This window comes from Crocodylus porosus, unplaced genomic scaffold (assembly GCF_001723895.1).
Source record: "Crocodylus porosus isolate Cpor-Errol unplaced genomic scaffold, CroPor_comp1, whole genome shotgun sequence".
In the NCBI taxonomy this organism is placed as follows: Eukaryota; Metazoa; Chordata; order Crocodylia; family Crocodylidae; genus Crocodylus; species Crocodylus porosus.
Window position 1 is genome coordinate 172,915,960 of NW_017728886.1, and position 19,255 is coordinate 172,935,214.

At 39.8% G+C, this 19,255-nt stretch overlaps 1 protein-coding gene across 1 annotated transcript in view; it reads left to right on the forward strand.

Moving 5' to 3' along the window:
• TMX3 (thioredoxin related transmembrane protein 3) overlaps positions 1-19,255 on the forward strand; it is a 58,628-nt gene that overhangs the window by 12,087 nt on the left and 27,286 nt on the right. Inside the window, exons 5-8 of the mRNA XM_019545293.1 lie at positions 6,348-6,393; positions 8,100-8,180; positions 13,733-13,832; positions 15,915-15,992. Coding sequence (XP_019400838.1) covers positions 6,348-6,393; positions 8,100-8,180; positions 13,733-13,832; positions 15,915-15,992 — 305 coding nt within the window. The remainder of the gene's footprint in view (positions 1-6,347; positions 6,394-8,099; positions 8,181-13,732; positions 13,833-15,914; positions 15,993-19,255) is intronic.

Consider the following 19,255-nt stretch of genomic DNA (forward strand, 5'->3'; position numbering starts at 1 on the left):
ATCAGGACTCATAGTAGAGTTGATATCTTTTATTAGACCAACCAAGATTTTTGCCAAAAATTGCTTTAATTGCAAGTTTTTGGGCACAAACATCAGGCATTGGAGAAAAGATTGTAAAAGTTCTTCTGGGTACAAATGAAAATTCATATTTCATAGGATTTCACAGAGGAGCCAATAGATGGAAAATTCCTCTGGGCACTTGGTTCATAGCTGGTATGGAGTCTCTCAGCTCTGTGTGAGGTTCTGTGATGATGCAAATTACCTTTCAACTAAGACAGAAGCAGTGTCTCCTGTTTTACAGACTTGTACAATCTTATCTCCAATGCCTGATGCAGTGTTTGTGCCTGAAAACTTGTAATTAAAGAATTTTTTTTTTTTTTTTTTTTGCAAAAATCCTGTTGATCTAATAAAAAACATCATCTCTACTATGAGTCCTGATTGCTTTTTCCTCTAGGCCAATATGGCTACAACCTGGATTACCTATATAGCTGAAGTTATTTTTTGCCAGTTGCATTAGCTGGTACTTGTTATATACTTTTTTTAGAGTACTAAATGTTGGCAAGGTATTGGCCTGTTAAAAGGCAGATAACTTAAGGTTGTAAGAAGTAAATTCTGTTAAAAGGGAACACATGTTTAAAACTGTGTAGAATTGGAGATATTGTTTGCTGTTCTTTCCACTTCCCCTTGTTAAAGGTTAGCTTTAATTAATTGGATTTGCACTGCTCCTAATATAGCTACTGACCAGAGTTTTTTGCAAGGAGTGATATGCAGGATCTCTTCATGAGGGAAGGACTTTTACAGCCAGTACAGTAGTGTTCATCTGTTTTGGAGAGTCCATATAGGACAGTGGTTCCCGACCTGTGGACCAGTGTGGGAGTGGAATGGAGTGCAAGGAGCTGGCTGCCTCCCTCTTGGGGCTGTCCCACACGTTACTGCTGGCAACAGAAGCTGCTCGCTCAGGTGGACGGACAGAGGTCCAAGTGGCCTGGTGGCTGGGAATGTCTGGTGTAGGACACTCAAATGTTGAACTTTGGGGAAGAAAGGGAAGATGTCACAGATTTCTAGGATCAGAAGGGACCTATTAGATCATCGAGTCTGACCCCCTGTTTTGGGCAGGAAAGCGCACTGGGGACAAGTGACCACCAGCCAGGTGCTTGTCTAATCTCCTTTTGAACACCTCTAAGGTAGGGGAAAGCACCACCTCTCTTGGAAGCCCATTCCATATTTTAGGTACCCACACTGTAAAGAATTTCCTCCTGATGTCCAATCTAAATCTGCTCTCCTTCAGTTTATGGCCGTTGTTTCTAGTAACCCTGAGGGATGCCCTGGTAAACAGAGTATTCCCCTATTCCCTGCGGACCCCCTGATGAGTTTGTAAACAGCCACAAAATCACCTCTTAGCCTTCTCTTGCAGAGGCTGAAGAGCTTCAGGTCCCTCAGTCTGTTTTCATAGGATCTTACCTGCAGGCCATCAACCATAGGAGTACCCCTCCTCTGAACCTTTTCCAGGTTATCCACATCTCTCTTGAAGTGCGACGCCCAAAATTGGATGCAGTACTCCAGCTGCAGCCTCACCAGTGCCACATAGAGGGGAAGTATAACCTTCCTCGATCTGCTTGTGATGCACTTGCTAATGCAAGAAAGTTTGATTAGCCTTATTACCTCATTACATTGGCAACTCATGTTCGTTTTTGCATCTACTATGATTCTGAGATCCTTTTCCTGCTGTAGAATGGTACTTCCGAGTCTATATGTATATTGGTGATTCTTTCTCCCCAAGTGCAGCATTTTGCACTTACCTATGTTAAACTGCATCTTATTCTGATCTACCCACTTCCCCAGTCCATCCAAATCCACCTGAATTCACTCCCTACCCTCTATAGTGTGTTTACTATACCGCATAGTTTGGTGTCTTCTGCAAATTTGGACAGAGTGCTTCTACACCCTCATCCAAATCGCTGATGAAGACATTGAACAGCATTGGTCCAAGGACAGCCCTGGGGGACACCACTGCCTGCATCTTTCCAGGGAGAAACCAACCCATCCACCACCGCTCCCTGGGTGTGTCCTATAAGCCAGTTTTCCATCCACCTGACTGAAAAAATCCACGTCACAGCTACTCATTTGCTTGTAAGAATCGGGTGCAACACTGTCGATTAGCCTTTTTAAAATCCAAGTAAATAACATCTACCTCTGCTCTTACATCTAAGCTCTTTGTGACCTGGTCATAAAAAGAGACCAGGTTATTCAGGCAGGATCTGCCTGCTATAAGCCCATGCTGGTTGCCCCTTAGCATCGTATTGCCCTCTAGCCCCCCACAAATTTGATCCTTACGATTTTTTCTGAGGTCTTGCTAAGAATAGAGGTGAGGCTAACCGGCCTATAATTACCCAGGTCCTCCTTCCTCCCCTTTTTAAAATAGGGACCACATTGGTCCTTTTCCAGTCCTCTGGGACCTGTCCAAAGCGCAATGAGTGCTCAAATAGTTGTGCTAGTGGTTTCGCTATGACACCAGCCAATTCCTTTAGTACCCTTGGGTGAAGATCACTGGGGCCTGCCAGCTTAAATACGTCCAACACCTCCATGTGCCCCTTCACTAGGTCAGTGCTAACTGCAGGTGGATTGGTATCTCTCCCATGCCAGACTAAAGTCTCATTGGGAGGTGTGTTTGTATCCATGTCCATGAACACTGATGCAAAGAAATTATTTAAGAGCTCAGCTTTGTCCATCCTATCTGTCACGAGTTGCCCTAGACCATCCTGTAATGGCCCTGTGTTACCCTGTGCTGGTGTCTTGCTCCCTATGTACTTAAAGAAGGACTTATTGTTGTGCTTAATCTTTGTTGCCAGCCTGAGTTCTGTTTCTCCTTTGGCCTTCCTCACTGCTTTCCTGCAAGTGCGAGCCAAAGAGAGATACTCCTCCTTGGTGGCTTCCCCCTGCTTCCACAGCCTGTAAGCCTCTCTTTTCCCCTCTAGTCTCTCCTGGATTTCTCTGGTCAGCCAAAAGGGTTTCTTGGTTCTTTTGCCTCCCTTTTATGTGTGTACTGGGATGGTACCCCTCAGTGCCTGCAGGATCAGTCCCTTGAGGAACTCCCACCCTTCCTGGACTCCCAACTCACAGATGTTATTATCCTTCTGTCCCACTCTAACTAATCTCCTGAGCTTGTTGAGGTTGGCCTTCCAGAAGTCTAGCACTTCTGCCCAACTAGTTATCTTTCCCACCTTTTGCTGGATAGTGAATCCTATCAACAGGTAGTCACCATCTCCTAGGTTACCTTGTACCTGCAGATCCCCCACCAAGTCCTCCCCTGTGGCCAGCGCCAAGTCGATTAAGGCATTTCGCCTAGTGGGATTGCATACCTTCTGTGTTAGGTGCAGGTCCTGTTTGCATGTTAAGAACCTACATGAACAGAAAGACCTGGCTGACTGCTCCTCCCAGCAGATGTTCGGGTAATTTAGGTCACCCATAACTAGCAGGTCCTTTGAGCATACTGTCGTTGAGAGCTGTCTCAAGAATTCTAGGTTTAACTCTTCCTTCCTTCTGGAGACCCGCACTACCAAATCCCTTTCATTCCTACTCCCTTGTAATCTGACCAATGGGACTTTGATTTGCCCTTCTTCTGTCCTCCTCATTTCTTAACATAGAGCAACGCCCCACTCTTTTTTTCCCCTAATCTATCTTGCTTGTATAGCCCACTGCCTAATCATGGGTAGGATCCCACCAGGTTTCTGTTAGCCCAACCAGATTGGAATCTTTGTCTGCAAGATTAATATGTTCTTCACAATTTTCTAATGTCACTTATTCCATCCCTCTATTTAGCATGAGTTTGTTCTTGTAGAATGTTCCTTTTATTTTTTCTATGACTGGCAAGTATGATTGGGAAAACCGGGGCTTGTGAGAGGGGAGATTTAAAATACTGTCTATCTCAAGAGAAGATAAATTAATTCTCTTAAAGTATAAACTGTATTTATGGATTTGTTGCAAGTTTCATGATGTTTTCTCCACAACTGGCTTATAAATCAGCTTAGAACATTGAGACAATTGGCTTATGTCATTTTTTTGTTTTCCTTCTCTGCACTCCTAGGTACATAGGTCACCCATTGGTTTCTACCACTTATTTTGGTGTTGTGATGGTCAGTTCTATTGGAGTGTTATTCTGTTGGACTTGTATTTTTTCTGTAATGTTTTGTGTGATGCTTCTGTTCATGACTTCATGTAATGTTTCTCTTCTCTCTCTGGGTAGTGCCTATGCCTGACATAGAAGTTCTTAGTAGCATGTGCCTGTCATTGTCTTGCTAAGTTGACTTTGTTAGCTTTCTTTGTGTAGAATTGCTAACATAAGGAATTCTTTTAATTAAACTTTAGGCATGTTCCAGAGACAAGGGATGATCTTATCAATGTTGTGGATTTTCATGGCTTTGTTTCACAAAGGGGGAAGATCATGATGCATTAGTCCCATATCTGTGTGCCAGTGCTCAAAAACTGTTTTGTTTTTTTTTCCAAATCTTTTCAGGCTTCTGAAAGTTTGCTCTCCTGATTTATTTGTTGTTCGACATCTAGTGTACTATTTCTATCATTTACATATGTTGCTGTTTGGATAACTAGGCTTCTAGCTGAATATTTTGTCTTCCCCAATGAATAAACAAACTGGCCTGTTTTGCTAATACCCAAGTCTTGTCTTCCATAGAGGTTTTTTGTTTGTTTTTTTAATTGAAAGGGCAATGTTAGAAAACTTTAGGTCTTTCAGATACTGCTGTCCATGAAATTCCTGAGTTGCCTTCTGTGGCTACCTTCCTCATGACCTACATGTCTCCTTCCTCCTCCTTCTGTAGTGAGTCTTTCTGTGTGTACTAGTCTGGGACTCCTTGATGCAAAGTTTCTTCTTGGGGATTTATGTTACAGCCTTGTCCAGTCACTGCCTTTGTGTTGGATCTTCAAGCCCTCAATGTAATATGTCCCTTTTTGTTTCTTCTGTGACTTTACTACTTAACTAAATATGTTTTTCAGCCCAAACCTTAGAGACTTTTATTTTCCTAGAGTCTTTTAAATATGAGCTTTTTAATGACCTTTTACACTGTCTCTAAACTGATCTTCATGTAACAAATACTCTCTGTCCTGTATCCATGTATGTAGGCTAGCAGTTTGGTTTGTTTTTTTTTTTTTTTTCTTTTTTTTTTTAAACACTCTTGAAGTAAACAATTGATCTGCCTTTCTAGCACTACCATTTTGAGTACTCAAGTCACTTCATAGATTTCAGGAAATAGTGTACCACTTCACAGTAAGATATTAGTGTGTTGTTTTGGTACATGACCAAACCTCTGCCACATTCTCATGACTTTTATCCAGACAGTGATTGTTACTTCCAGTCTTTTGCATTTAAAATTCCCTGATATTGATGTCTTTGAACTTTGGAAACACATCCTTTAATGCATTTAAAAAAAAAAAAAATCTGTCATCTTACTTGACTTGTTGCTAGTAGGTATTGCTGAAAACTTGAAGGAATCCAGCCTGAAACCCAGTTCTGAGAATTCTTCCTTGAATGTTTCCTGTTCAGTGCTTATCTACTTTATTTGACATTTCTGATAGCTATACCAGCTTCATGTCTCTGTTATCCAACGAGACAATAACCTAATTGTATTTATCAGAAGTGCAATTCATTTGAACCTGTCCATCTGACATCTGCTTAAATTAGTTAAAGAAATGGGTTCATTTGACACTTCCGCAATAAGGGACTGTATAATTTCATACATAGACGCATACAAATCTACCTTTCATTACTGATTTAGTGCTGAGCTGTATAGCTTGGGCTGCTTTTTTGGGTGAGACAGATGATTAATATTCTTTTTCCAGTTCATCTGCATGCTGGTATGGCTCCGTGTTGTTTTTTGCAGCATTTTTCGTTTTATTCAGTAGTGTTATCACTGTGTCTGGGTTTGGTTGGGCCAAAACCCAGATAAAATCTATGTACGTTGGTTTACTGACATAGCTCAAAAGCAGGACCTGCTTTTTAAGCATCTTAATGTAGTACAGTACACACACAGAACTTAGCCTTTTGTTTTCATCTCATTTCTAATGCTTTTGGAAGGTTTCTCAGCATTTAGTATTTGCTAACTGACAACTTGCACTTCTTTATAATGACAGAGTGAATTTGTTGACATGGTATCAGATAAGTTTGTCTTAATTAATATAACAAATAATATTTTCTTTTTTTTAATCCGTTAGAACTGATTTTCATGCAAGTAAATGATTTTCACAAGCTGAAAGTAAACAGGATTTATTGTACAAGTCTTATATACATAAAAGCAAAAGACCTGATTTGCTTTTAGTGGTAACGAAATGTCTTTCAGGTATTGCGTCTGAATTTGGAGTTCGAGGCTATCCAACAATTAAGCTGTAAGTTGACTTTTCCTATTTTATATTTGTAAGTATGTAGAGGCAGGGGGCAGAAAAAATTTGATTGCTGACCCCTTTATAATGGTGGAAAAACAAATTACAGTTTTTTGAGGCATGATTTGCAAGTTTTATTACTAAAATGCATAATTGATTTGAAAAATGAGTTATAATTAATATTTTAAGGTTCTCACTAATCAGGTTTTAACCAAAACAGAATAAACAAGTTCAGTATTAAACATCATTTTCATCCATTTGGTGAAGATATTTAAACTTAAAGGAGATATCATGTACTTGAAATCCAGTCAGTTTGAATAATCAAAGTAATGGTTTTAGGTACTAAAACTTCATCTGGATGCCCACTGGTAAGTTTGAGACTTTAGCCACACTTACTGTGTATTTACTGAGAAATGTCACACAGCCAATGTGGCAATCTGCCCACTTATTTCTTCTCTGTGCGCCTACAACCTCAGCAGTTAGTCTTGGGCATGCATACCTCAGATTGGTGCTCAGAACCAGTCTAAACTGTCTGTGCTACATCGTTGCTGAGCTTTTGTACACAAAGCAGGAGTGAGTGAACAGAGATTGTCCCTTGATAGCTGAGTGGGGAAATTATTATTGTTATTTTTTTTAATCTTTCAGTTATAGTAACTTTAACTCTTTGGGGTTAGTGTGTAGTTTAAAGAAAAGACAGGTGGGGCTTTTATATAAACAATCTTCTTTTTAATAAATTTAGTTCAAGGTCAAGACATCAAAAATGGTACGTTAAGGGGGAGAAACCACGTTTAGTCTAATGATAAACAGATTGTATTAGATGATTAATTATAACAAAATATTATTTGGATTTTTTTCAGTTACATTTCACAGGGTTACATAGCATGTTACTGGCTGGAAGTAAAGACATTTGTCAAAAAGACATGCATGTTTAAGAAACTGGTCTTTAATGTCACCAAATTTATAATGTAGCTTAACCTTGTGCATTCTTTTTTTTTTTCCCAAAGGAAATATTAACACTTTAGGTCACAATCCCACCCCCTTTTTTTTTCTTCTCGTAAGGAAATGAAGTAAGTTTATACTTCCTATCAGTTGCACACAATAATATTCTGTATTGAACAAATACAGATACAAAGATAACTGCATATGCAGATTTAGCTGCTGTTGCAGGTTATCAGGTTGCTGCTAATGCAGGCAATCACACTGCAGGATACTATTTTTCCACTTTTTTTGTCCTTTTTGTTTTGCTTTTTTCAAGTAGTATAAAGTTAACATAGGTGCTCGTGATAATCCCTTTTGCGGCATAAACGCTGAAGTTTTGTGTTTTTTGCCTGTCAAGTTATAAGCAAATATTCTAAACATCTTTATATTTCTAAAATACAGTGGCTGGCAAACAAACAAGTACCAACGTCTACTGTAGAAATTAGTAGTAAAGGAATGTTAATTTATTCAGTAAAGGGTTAATAAACTTTGAATTTTTTCACAGTATTTGTATTATAGTGGACCATTGAGCTCCTCATTTTGCTGAGTAAAGATGGCTTCTAATGGCTAATTAGTTGCAAAATTGAACTTCATCAGCATTTACTGATGATTTAATATATTAAAATGCTTTGATTTCGTATGAACAGCCAAATTTAGGTTATAGGCTAGAGAAGTGCAATGAATGGCTATTAAGTGTATTTCTCTCTCTCTCGCTCTCTCTCTGTTCTCATCAGTTTAAAAGGTGACCTGGCATACAACTATAGAGGACCTAGGACAAAAGATGATATAATTGAGTTTGCCAACAGAGTAGCAGGGTAAGTATTTATATTTCTGTTAGCATGCCCATAACTTAGTTTTATTTGGGTTACCTGCCCCATTTAACTGGAAATGAGAGCCAATGGTAGCTTTCAGTATAGAAAAATATATTTGATACTTTTATTTAAAACTTTGCTTTGCAGTCTTTCACTTAACAAGAGTTGTCTTGGGTATAATTCAAGTGCTTTTAGAATTTTAAGTAAAATTGGAAGAAATATTTTAAGATAAGTTGCACATAAAAACAATAATTGAGTTAAAGCCAGAAATATGTATAACACCTCAGCTAAATAGAGTAAGTGTTCAGGAAAGGAATATATTCATCACTAATGATTGTAGTAACTTCTCTTGTATGCCTTTCTGACCTTAAGTAGGCAGTAGAGGACACATTTAGAACACAGTTCTAGGGTTCTAATGACTATCCATTTATCAGTATCAATCATTGATATTAGTTTTTAATGATGATTTTGTATATTCTCCTCAATCCTTTTCCATTATGATGAAACTAAAATTAGAGTTTTAACCTATGTTAGAAGCTTTGTTTCCTTAACTTTTTTCCCTTCTGTCTTCATTCTGATTTTTGTATTGGCCTTGCAAGGGCTTCTGCATTGGTAAATCTTTTGAGAAGTCCCCTTCTTTTATTGGGGTTCCACTTTCCTATACTTGTGTCCTCTTTAGGGCTGGTACCAATTCAGGGGGGATTTTTGTGCTATACTCTGTAGCACAGTGAAGTAGATGTTTGCTGTGTTTCATTGCCAAACAAGCGATAATTGTAAATGGCTTCTGGCTATCTTCTTGTTAATACTGTATTTACTCAAATGTAAGACTAGATTCCCCCCCCCCCATTCAGTGGGAAGGGAGGGCAGTTTGTGTCTGTTTCAAATACAAAGAAAATGGAAGGCAGGGGGCTTCTGCAGCTCTTACTGGTCCCAGCCTAGGGTCAGAGTCCTCCTCTACCCCATCATTTGCCATCTGTTGTGGCTCCAGTCTCTCACAGTGGGTAGCTCCAGCCCTGGCCAGGCAGTGCAGCAATGGCAGTGATGGCTGTTAAACTATGTAGGATACCAATATCATTACGGAGTGCACATTAGATGTGCTAGTAGAAGTGTATTTCAATTCTCTAGTGACATGATTTCATTTCATGACCTTGTATGCATTTTCAGTGTATTAGTGTTGTGAATAGCTAGGCTGGCTAGGTCTCAGGCCTGTATGACTTATCTTCATTCCTGGCTTCCTGCACATAATACTTGCTATCTTTTCTCTAGTAAGCTGTTTAAACTGCTTACGTCACTGTCAACTGGCTGGCAGAAGGGAAGTGTGCAGGGGTTTCACATTTGAAGTGTGATAGGGCAGTTGCATTTTTATATCTCTATATTGAATAAAAAAGTCACATCCCACTGCTTTGCATAAGAAAATCAGTTACTGTTCAGAACCCCCTGCAGATGTACCCATTTTTGCTACTAACGGATGTGTACCAACTGTCTCATTATTTTCCTTTGTACTTCTGTGTCTCCTGGAAGATAAGGTGCCATCTACCAGGAAATGATCTTCAGGGGCCTTGAAACTCCTTCTTTTTGGCAGCCTAACTGAGCCTGGTACTTTCTTATAGGAATGAATGGGGAAGGGGAAACTTGGTTAGAAGCAGAGACTTTGTTAAACTAAGGAGAAGGCAGGGGTGGGAGCTGAAGGCCTTCTAGAAGCTGAGGCCTTGTTGAGCTAAGTTTTTGCTTAAGCCTTAAGGCAGTGTCACAGGACCCAGGGCCTCTAGTCTGTCCAACAATTTTGAAGTATTTGTATAGTGTTTGTGTGTTCTGTACCTGTTTGTGCAACATGCTTCTCAGCAAAGAGGTATAAAGGGCAGCATGCTCAAGAGCCTTTTTCAACAGCCTTGACTTGACATTACTGTTCTGTGCACTAAATCTACCCTAGCTTGCAACCTTCCGAATTTTTTTTTTGCTGTAGTCTTTTCCTTTTGTTCCTTTGAGAATATTGTCAGATTTTAATGTCTTGATGCACCCACTTTTTTTTTCTTGTGACCTCTCTTCATAGTATGTTTTCCCCCCCCCCGCCCTCTTATTTTTCAGCTGACTGGAAGCTCGTGAAACTTCTTGTTTCACATCTCTAAGACTTTCTCTCTTGCCTATCATCATGACGTCTCAGACTTTAGCCATCTTGCCAATGGCTCTATGCACAAAGTAGACAATTCAAGAGTCTCTGTAGCCTCAGAAATTTCATATTCTGTGATTCATTTGTAAATGTTTCCCTCTGGAAATAGAGATGGGTACATGGTCAGATTAACAGTCTAATGTGGGCAAGCCCACAGAATCAGTCCCAGAGCACAAGATACTTTGTGGTGATGGATCTCTAACATTTACATCATCCTTGAAAGGATGCCGTGTACTTCTTGTTTTGCCAGAAAAGATGACTTCTGTGGAGCACAGATAACTCCACAAGGAACTATATTTTAGTATCTCTTAAATCTCAAAACACAAGGGGAAAGTAGTATTGAGATCCTGTTGAAATTCAGTAGTACCTTGGCAACAATACTCTAGTATTATGGCTTCATTAGAATTTACTTCAGTGGGACCCAGAAAGACAGGTACCCCTATAATGTGTTGGCATGTTCGGAGTGGATCTGATTCTTTTCCGCTTTCATGGCACTGACAGCTGTAGCACCTCTTCACGGCCTTTGGCAGGTGTTAGAAATAGTGACATGATTAGGCTATGGATAATTTTATACCTGTATAATACTAGGATAAGTGTAACGTAGGCCGGGGTCTCATGTGTTCTGTCAGTGACTCTTAGTTCCAAACAACTTGGTGACTCAGCAGGGTAAGAAATCACCTTTAAAGGAGAAAATCCACGGTTTTCCACAGCAAATGGAAAACTCAGATCCCTGCTCATAAGCCAATAGCATTCTCCTGGAGGAGGTCAGCAAGCATTGTCTAAGACAGTGGTCTCCAAACTTTTTTGATCGCGCACCCCTATCGGTAAAACAAATTTTGAGCACACAGCCCCAGGATATGAGTGAAGGCACCACTGTCAACCCCTCCGCATTGTGGATCTCCCACTCTTCCCTCAGGATACCTCGCATACCATACGTGACACATGACTGTTTGACATACAGACCGAGTGAGGGCGCCAGTGTCAATCCATATATTAAATATTAGTAAAGCTTAATTTCTTTCTTATTTTTTTTAGATAAATATAAAAGAAGTTCTAATATTTTCTTTCAGCACCCCAATGGATAGTCTTGCGTGCACCCCACTTTGGAGACCACTGGTTTAGGACATCTCTATGTGACACTATTCTGGTTACGATAAACATTGTCTAGTAGACACCTGCCATTTCTACCCCAAGTGATTGGAAGCTGGACAAGCAACGTTAGGTCTCTTCCAGAGAAACTGAGTACTTTTACATCCCCTCTCCCATTGGTGATGTGACAAATAAAAGAAAAAATGGTTTTGCTCCTCCTTGAAGGACAAGAAGGCTGGATTTGTTAACTGCTTTTTCAGTCTCTTTAGTGATCAGACAAAATCTTTTACAGTCAAGAGCCTGCCCAGCCTCTGTCAGCACTTTTCTTCCTTTCAGTAGCCATTTGCCTTGTTTTCAAGCAATATGAACCTAGATCAGGTAAATTCTAAATATCATCAAAGCTGAGCAGGCCAGTTATTTCAACTTGCCTATCTTTCCCTTTTCCTTCAGGGGCTCTTCCTCGTTTGATGTTTTCTTCCTGTTTTCATTATAGAGGCACTGGAGGAAATGGTTTTAGGGAACAGGGCAGCATCTCATTTTGAACTTGAGCTTGTAAATGAAGGTGCTTTTTTATATTTTTTTAAGTTCAAAACTTCATCCACTGTAATACACACATACATTTTTCTGTTTTCAACACATTTACTTATGTATTGCCATAAGAATCATCTGCAGAAAGTTATTTGAAATGAGCCAGGGCCTTAACCAATGCCAGGTCCTCTTTGTCCTCTTAACAGCTTCAAAAGCCTCCCACATGGTTCTTGTGATAATGGGGTCACTTACCTTGAGAGAGAGAGATGGGAAGCCAAGTAGGTGGTTAACCATATAGAAGGTAGGGCACCTTAAAGACTGTCTGGTTCAGAGAGGCATGAGGTTTTGTAGGCAACAGCCTACTTTGTCAGATGCTTGGGAGGAAAAGTATCTTAGTTATTACCCTTACTCAGGTGACTGGTTATGAAGCTCCTTCAAATCTTCATTACTTTGTGGTCACCATCCATGTCCTGTATGCCACTGTGCCAGAAACTTTAATTCGACAGATGCTTCAGAAAGTGCAGCAGGATTTTGCACATCCTGCATTTAGTGACCTTAGCTTGGGCAAGGCTCTTCGAGTTCAAAGAACATTCTTGGAAGGTGGTTAAGAGCCCCAGGACCCTCCTAATACTCCAAGACCTATCAGAAGATGCTCCACAAAGTTTTACACATACTGTCTCCATAGCATGCATATTTGATACCGCTTTCTGGTAGAGTGGACCTGTAGGTACCCATTCAGACCTATTCATGTGTACTAGGTCACACCACTGTTTTGGCATTTGGTGCATACGGAGCAGGAGTGAGTTTACATTACCTGTTTTCCCTGTGGTGCTCCCTAGCACGATCAGAGGCTTAGTAGTGTGTGCTGACTTTGTCAAATTACTGACTTTCCAGTTGCTATTATCTTATCAAGAAGAATAAGTAAGATCTAGATGTTGGTGTCAGAGCTCTCTTATAAGACAAAGTATCCTTGAAAACTTACCTTGGAATTGGACATTAGCTTATTACAGAGGCACTAAGCACTACATCATTGTGGAAACTTCCATGGCAGATGGTGTATTTGCTGAAATAGTCATGTTGTTTGTTTGCATAAGACCTCTGAGACGGATGTTTATTAGATGCTTGGGCTTCAGTAATATGGCTGGTTTGGAGTCATCTATATCTTAACTTCTGTTCTCTCTCAAGTCCCTGATATTCTGGGATTTTGAGGTGAAAAAGGAACTGGAGGCTGGAAAAAGGAACTATAAGCCATCTTTTCTGCCCTCAGTGTGTAATATGTGGCGGCATAAGCATGTGTCATACAGGTACCACCTGTACTCTGACTGTGCACCATACAGTTACTGCTAAGAAAAAATGTTTGAGCTCGGATGTTTGTGGCTAAAGTTGTGCATGTTAGACATCTCGAATTCTTGTTACTGGTTGAGTAACTAAAAGCAGGAATAATAAGAGTCTCTGAAGTAAAGTGATTTTCTAAGGGTATAGTCCTTAGTTGGAGACTGTGGATATAACAATATCTTAGAGAGCTTTCCAGGATACTGTTGCTAGTAGTATTTTAAACTAAGATGCGACTATTACTGATACCTTGATTTACACTCTTAACACTCTGCATTGTGTACTAGTTGTAAAATACAGGACTTCTAAGTCAAAATTGTAAAGTTATTGCATGAAAATTAAATGTTTTGGTTTCTCTAAATTTGGAAAACTGGAATGTGATGTTCTTAACTGACCTTTTCTCCTCTCCCCTCCCTCCCCCTGCACTTTTTTTTTTAAGACCTCTTATCCGGCCACTCCCTAGCCAGCTGATGTTTGAGCATGTGCAAAGGAGGCATCGGGTACTTTTTGTGTACGTTGGTGGGGAATCTCCTTTAAAGGTTTGAAACTTAATTAAGTTAACTTTTTTTCTTTTTGATCTTCACAAAGGTAGTCTGAAGTGACTTGCATATCGCTTTTAAAAATGTGCAGCTATCCTGCCGCCTTAAGAAAATGAAATGTAAGCTGATAAATATGTCATAACTTTAGAGCAGTTTTAATGGCGTGATTACAAAACAATGGGTGCCTATACATGAGCACAGAGGCTGTTCCGATTCACTGGAATGCCATAGAGTCTGCTGGAGTGTGGCAGTTCCCACATTCCAGCAGCCTCCTGCATCTAATGTATCAGCATCATCATGCTTACAAATGGCAGGGGATACTTGAACTAAAGCTCATTAGACGAGCTTTAGTTCAAGAACCCCACCACCATTTTTAAGCCTGGGAACACTGATACATAGGGCAGCTCTCATAACTGCTCTCATTAAAGCACTGCCTCCCTTACCCCCGAAGAGCATGTGAAGGTGTCAGATGTTCTATGTGTTTACAGGCTTCTACCAAAAATGCCAGTACTAACTGGGATCTGAACTCTTGCTTCATTTCTCTTGTAGTTATTTGTAGTTGGGACTAGTGCAGGTCTAGTGGTTTAACATTATATTAAAACTTGTATTGGTAATGTCAAAATGATATCCTTTTTCTATTGTCTAGGTACTTTTTCAGCATCATTTTAAAACTAAAAATGTCCATTTATAAAATTAAGTTAGTATGTCTTGCACAATTCTCAATGTACACAGATATATTTAAAATCTAAACACCTCCTGTCCTGCAGCTTTAAATTATGTAGGCCAGGAGTGGTCAACTAGTAGCATGAGTGCCATAAGTGGCGCAGGTGGATTCTGTGTTGCATGTAGCAGATTGGGGAGGGGACAGACAGTACCATGGCAGATAGGGCAGGGAGCAGAAAGCAGAGCATTGAAGTAAATAGGTAACACAAGATGGAGCAGAAAGTGGAGCAGCAAATCTGGCAGAGGAAAGGTAGCACTCAAGGAGGATATGGGGCTAATTTGTGGCACACTTTCAAAAAAAAGTTAGGCCCCTGATCCAGGCCACAAACAGACATTCACTTCTACTGGTGGAAATTTTTCAGAAATTTCCAATGACAGAAATGTTTCCAGGACAGGGAATGTACATCCATTCAGCTTGCAGTTGTCTCCTCTCTGCACTCTTGCTATCCCATGGTGATTCTGGATTGGGAAAAGCATGGAGAGCAGTTGCTGCTGCACTCCTGGTCTTTGTAGGTAATGGAGCTGTGGGAAGAAATTATCTGTTTCCCTAGACCCAGGATATCAAGGTCTGGGAAATGACAGGGGACTTTGCTATGAAGTGCCCAACTACTCGGACAAGGGGCCCCAGTCTGAGAAGTGGATAGGGTAGCCATTCAGCTTCCGGTGGCTGGGAGCCAAGCTGAATGAGCAGCATCCACAATCAGTACAGCAATAGGAGGCTTTACCCTGCTGCTCCAGTCTCTATGCGGACTGGAGCAGCAAAGCTGCCTGACTGTTTCCCCAACCAGGCAGTCCCCAGTCTGAGAGAGGACAAGGAGCATTCCCCCACTTCTTTAGTCTCCTGATGGGGAATGTACAAGTGTGCACTCTTGCAACCCCTACAAGGAAGATCTTGCAGGAGAGCTTTCTCTTGGAAGGGGGCATGTTCTGCTAGGACAAATTTGAGTGACAGCTTGTACATTCGTCACTTCTACTGGAAAAACGATGATTCTCCTACTAGAAATGTGATGTCTGTACTTGCTCCTACCAAATGAATATAAACTTTTAATTCCAAAATCTAGTTGCTTCACCTCCCATCCCCCACTATGGCTTAAGTGGAAAAATGCTACCATAAGCTCCTAGTGTAGAATGATACTGGCCCAGAGATTTATTTATATATTTATTGTCACCAGTTTTTAAAAAAGTATCCAGATGTGCAGCAGTAGAGCAGATGGACCCTCTTTCTATTCTAGTTTCTCACTTAGTTGTTGTTAATTGCATCTTCTGTTGTATTTTTGTGAAGTGAAACTTCCTTTTAGTATATCGAGTTTTAAGATTTTTTTTTTTTAAAGAAGTTTTTCTGTTTTATATTTTTTGCAGGAAAAGTACATTGAGGTTGCTTCGGAACTAATTGTTTACACATACTTTTTTTCTGCTTCAGAAGATGTGCTACCTGAGGTAAACTATTTTTGTTTTTTCAAATGTTAACCTTTTCTAATTATAAATGGTATTTAGCAGAACGATAGCATTTTTGTTCTATTTCTTCCTTTAAACAATATTAGGACAAATTGATGATGGTTCACTAATACTGATGTTCCTGTTATATGACTGTTTTTTACCTCCATGGCAGATTAATTGCAAATAATATATTGGCAGATCCATGCTGATGAATTGGTACATATTCACTTAAAGCACCTAGGAGAAAATATATGGACTGGAATTTGATTTAGTTAGTCAATACTCTACACAGGGCTGCCCAGCTGGTGGCCTGTGGCTTGACAGTGCAGCCTGTGCAATCTTTGCTGGTGTGAGCCCTAGGTACTTTGAAGTTTGGCACCTCTACTGCTCTCCATTTAACTGAAAACCTCATCTTTTGCTAGCAGTACCAAAATTACTATCATTAGTAAAAGGTGAAGACTTTTATCAAATTATTCAATTTAACATACATAAAATTCATGCAAGAATTCAGTTGTTTTCTTTCATTATTCCCTTGGCATGGGCAAATGTCTTTGTCAGAGAAGATTTATGGGGTGCAGTAGGGAACCTAAATAAAATAGTGTTTCAGGAGCCTCTTTTAATTCTCTTCTCATGCTCTTCTAACTTATCACAGCTCATTTGAAGATCTAAAATTGAACCGAGCCTGAATTTATTCTCCGGCTTCTCCAAACAGAACCATTTTAATGTCTTTTTATGCCAAATTTATTTTACTAAGTAACTTACTGATTTTTATTTCTAGATTATTGTTTGCTTAATCTGCACTAGCAGCTATTGATTTTTTGACAAATTTAAGAAAGTAAAAATATGCTGAGAATTATCAATGCACTGATTTTTTTATGTAAGAATCTATCACTTGTAGATAAGATTTTTTTCATCCCTACTTTCCCCACACCTAGTTAGGTGAAGTGGGGGTAGAATTCCCTGGAAAAGATGGGAAGAATGACCTTACACACAACTTTAGTCCAAGAACTGGTTACTAAAAAGGACCCCCAAAGGCACTATTCTTTATGTATATTTAGGTCTTACTGTAGTTGTACCCATGTATGGATTCTTACTTATGAGCTCAGCTCCTTAAAAAGATTCTGAGCTTCAGAAAAAGTCAGTGTCTGGATCCAAAGTCTTGGTCAGTGCAATAGCCCAGCTCTCTATTAGATTTAACTGTGCAAGAAAAGTAGCATTCGGTCAAAAATAATCTCAGGAACGCAAAAGGCTTTGTTCGCCCTATTTTGGTGATGGTCCTGCTCTTCAGTATCATTTTAAAGTGAGTGATTAACTGTCAGGATCTCCTAACTGATTGTGAGTTTCTAATAAGGGACAAAACAGTGCTGTTTGTCAAAAAGCTCTCACAGAAAAAGGAAGGACCTAAAGAACATTAAGAAAGGCTAGTTGGTAGTGAAAATGGCCCTACAAATAATAATGGATGAAACAGATACTGTAAGCAAGTCCAGCTATTGCACTGACTATGACTTTGGATCCATATGCTGACTTTTTCTGAAGCTCAGAGTCTTTTTAAGGAGCTGAACTCATAAATAAGGATCCATACATAACATGTTATTTAAAAAAATATATAATCTCAAGAGTTCCCAGGTAGATTATTTTGTGTACTTTCACTTCTGGCCAATTGGCTGAGATTCTCCTTAACATCAAAGCATTCTGCTCCAGAGTGCAGAAATGAACCAGTTTCTGAGAGGAGAAAAATACTGAGGTATAATCCAGTGCCAGTTGTTAAATACTGTGCTCTTCACATGGCAGGTAGACCAGACCAATTCAGAAGAGTTTGTGTTACAATCTTATGCAGCTTAATGAAGGTACTACTTGGCAGTTACCTACATTTATTCTGATACTGCTTGAAGAAAGAACTGTAACTCGGTACAGTAAAAGCTCTGTTAACCAGCATTTTACTAACTGGAATACTCTGTTAACCAGAATTTCCAATATCCCCCAATATAAATCCTCTCTTTAGCAACAAGAATCTTTGCCAAGTTTAGCCAGCATGGAGAAAAAAAAGCAGGGCGCACACGCCCCCTCCCCCAGCAGGAACATCTGCAGGGAAGCGGGAGGGGAAAAGGAGCTGCGTGGTATAGGGTGAGCTGCCTCTGCAGGCTGGAGCTGGGGCAGCACTGGGCTCTTCCCGGCAGGGGTGACCACACTGCATTCTTGTCTTCCTTGATAGGTATACCTCTCAGATAACCAGAATTTATGATAACTGGCACCTCTCTTACTCCACTCATGCCAGATAACAAAGCTTTGACTGTGGTTGATTTCCCCCTTACCAGAGGTTATTATGGTCCCTATGATTCTGAGTGGAGAAATGAAGAAGGGTGAATATTCAGGTATACTAGGGTTTTGAGTTACAAGAGAACTGAGTTATAATAAAATTGATTGTAAAGAAAAAATGCTAGGCAAAACAACCACGTAGTGCCTTTTTTTTTCTTTATGTAAAGTAGGTGTGGGCTAGAGACTTTGTTGGGTTATTGGTTATTCCATTGCCTTTGTAACAACTCTTAAGGTTGCTGATAGACGTTAATTTAGTTACGTGATTGGGATCCAACTAATTTTATCACAGATCCCAATGATCACGTGTCCTGCCATGTATTTGTGTCAGATCCCATCACATGCTGAGACGATTTAAAGCCATACTGTGAAGCCCATATGTGGCTGCAGAGCAAGTCTTTTAAGAATTCTAGGGTATTTTAAAACACATGTTCTGCAGCTTTGCATGCAGGGTAGCACTGAAAACAAGCATGCTGGCCCCTTGGATCTCTGTAGACTGCAGCCCAGGACTTCTAAAAACCAAGCACTGCACCCATGAGGCTTAACATGCTGCACATTCAAATGAAAGTACAATATAAACCAGCCACAAAAATGATTTATATTACAACTAATTTGCAATTTTATGGTGCCATAAACTGGTTGAAGCTGTGGCAAGTTACAGTTTATTGCGTAATTAATGTGTTAATAGCATGATAATTGTAGTGTCTGCCAGGGTCCTACGTGACTTGGACTATGGCTTTTGAAAGTGATTTTTCTTAAATACCTCAAATTAAATTTGTGTACATGTGACTTGCATTTCTTTATTCCAGAAATAATAAAAGCTGTCAGTTTTCGTCATATCAATTGGAGTCATTGAAGCATGATGCTTTTGAAAATTTAGCTGTATATTTAAGTCTAAATTTAGACCCAACTTTTAAGTATCTTAGCCTTTAACCTCTCCCCTCCCCCCC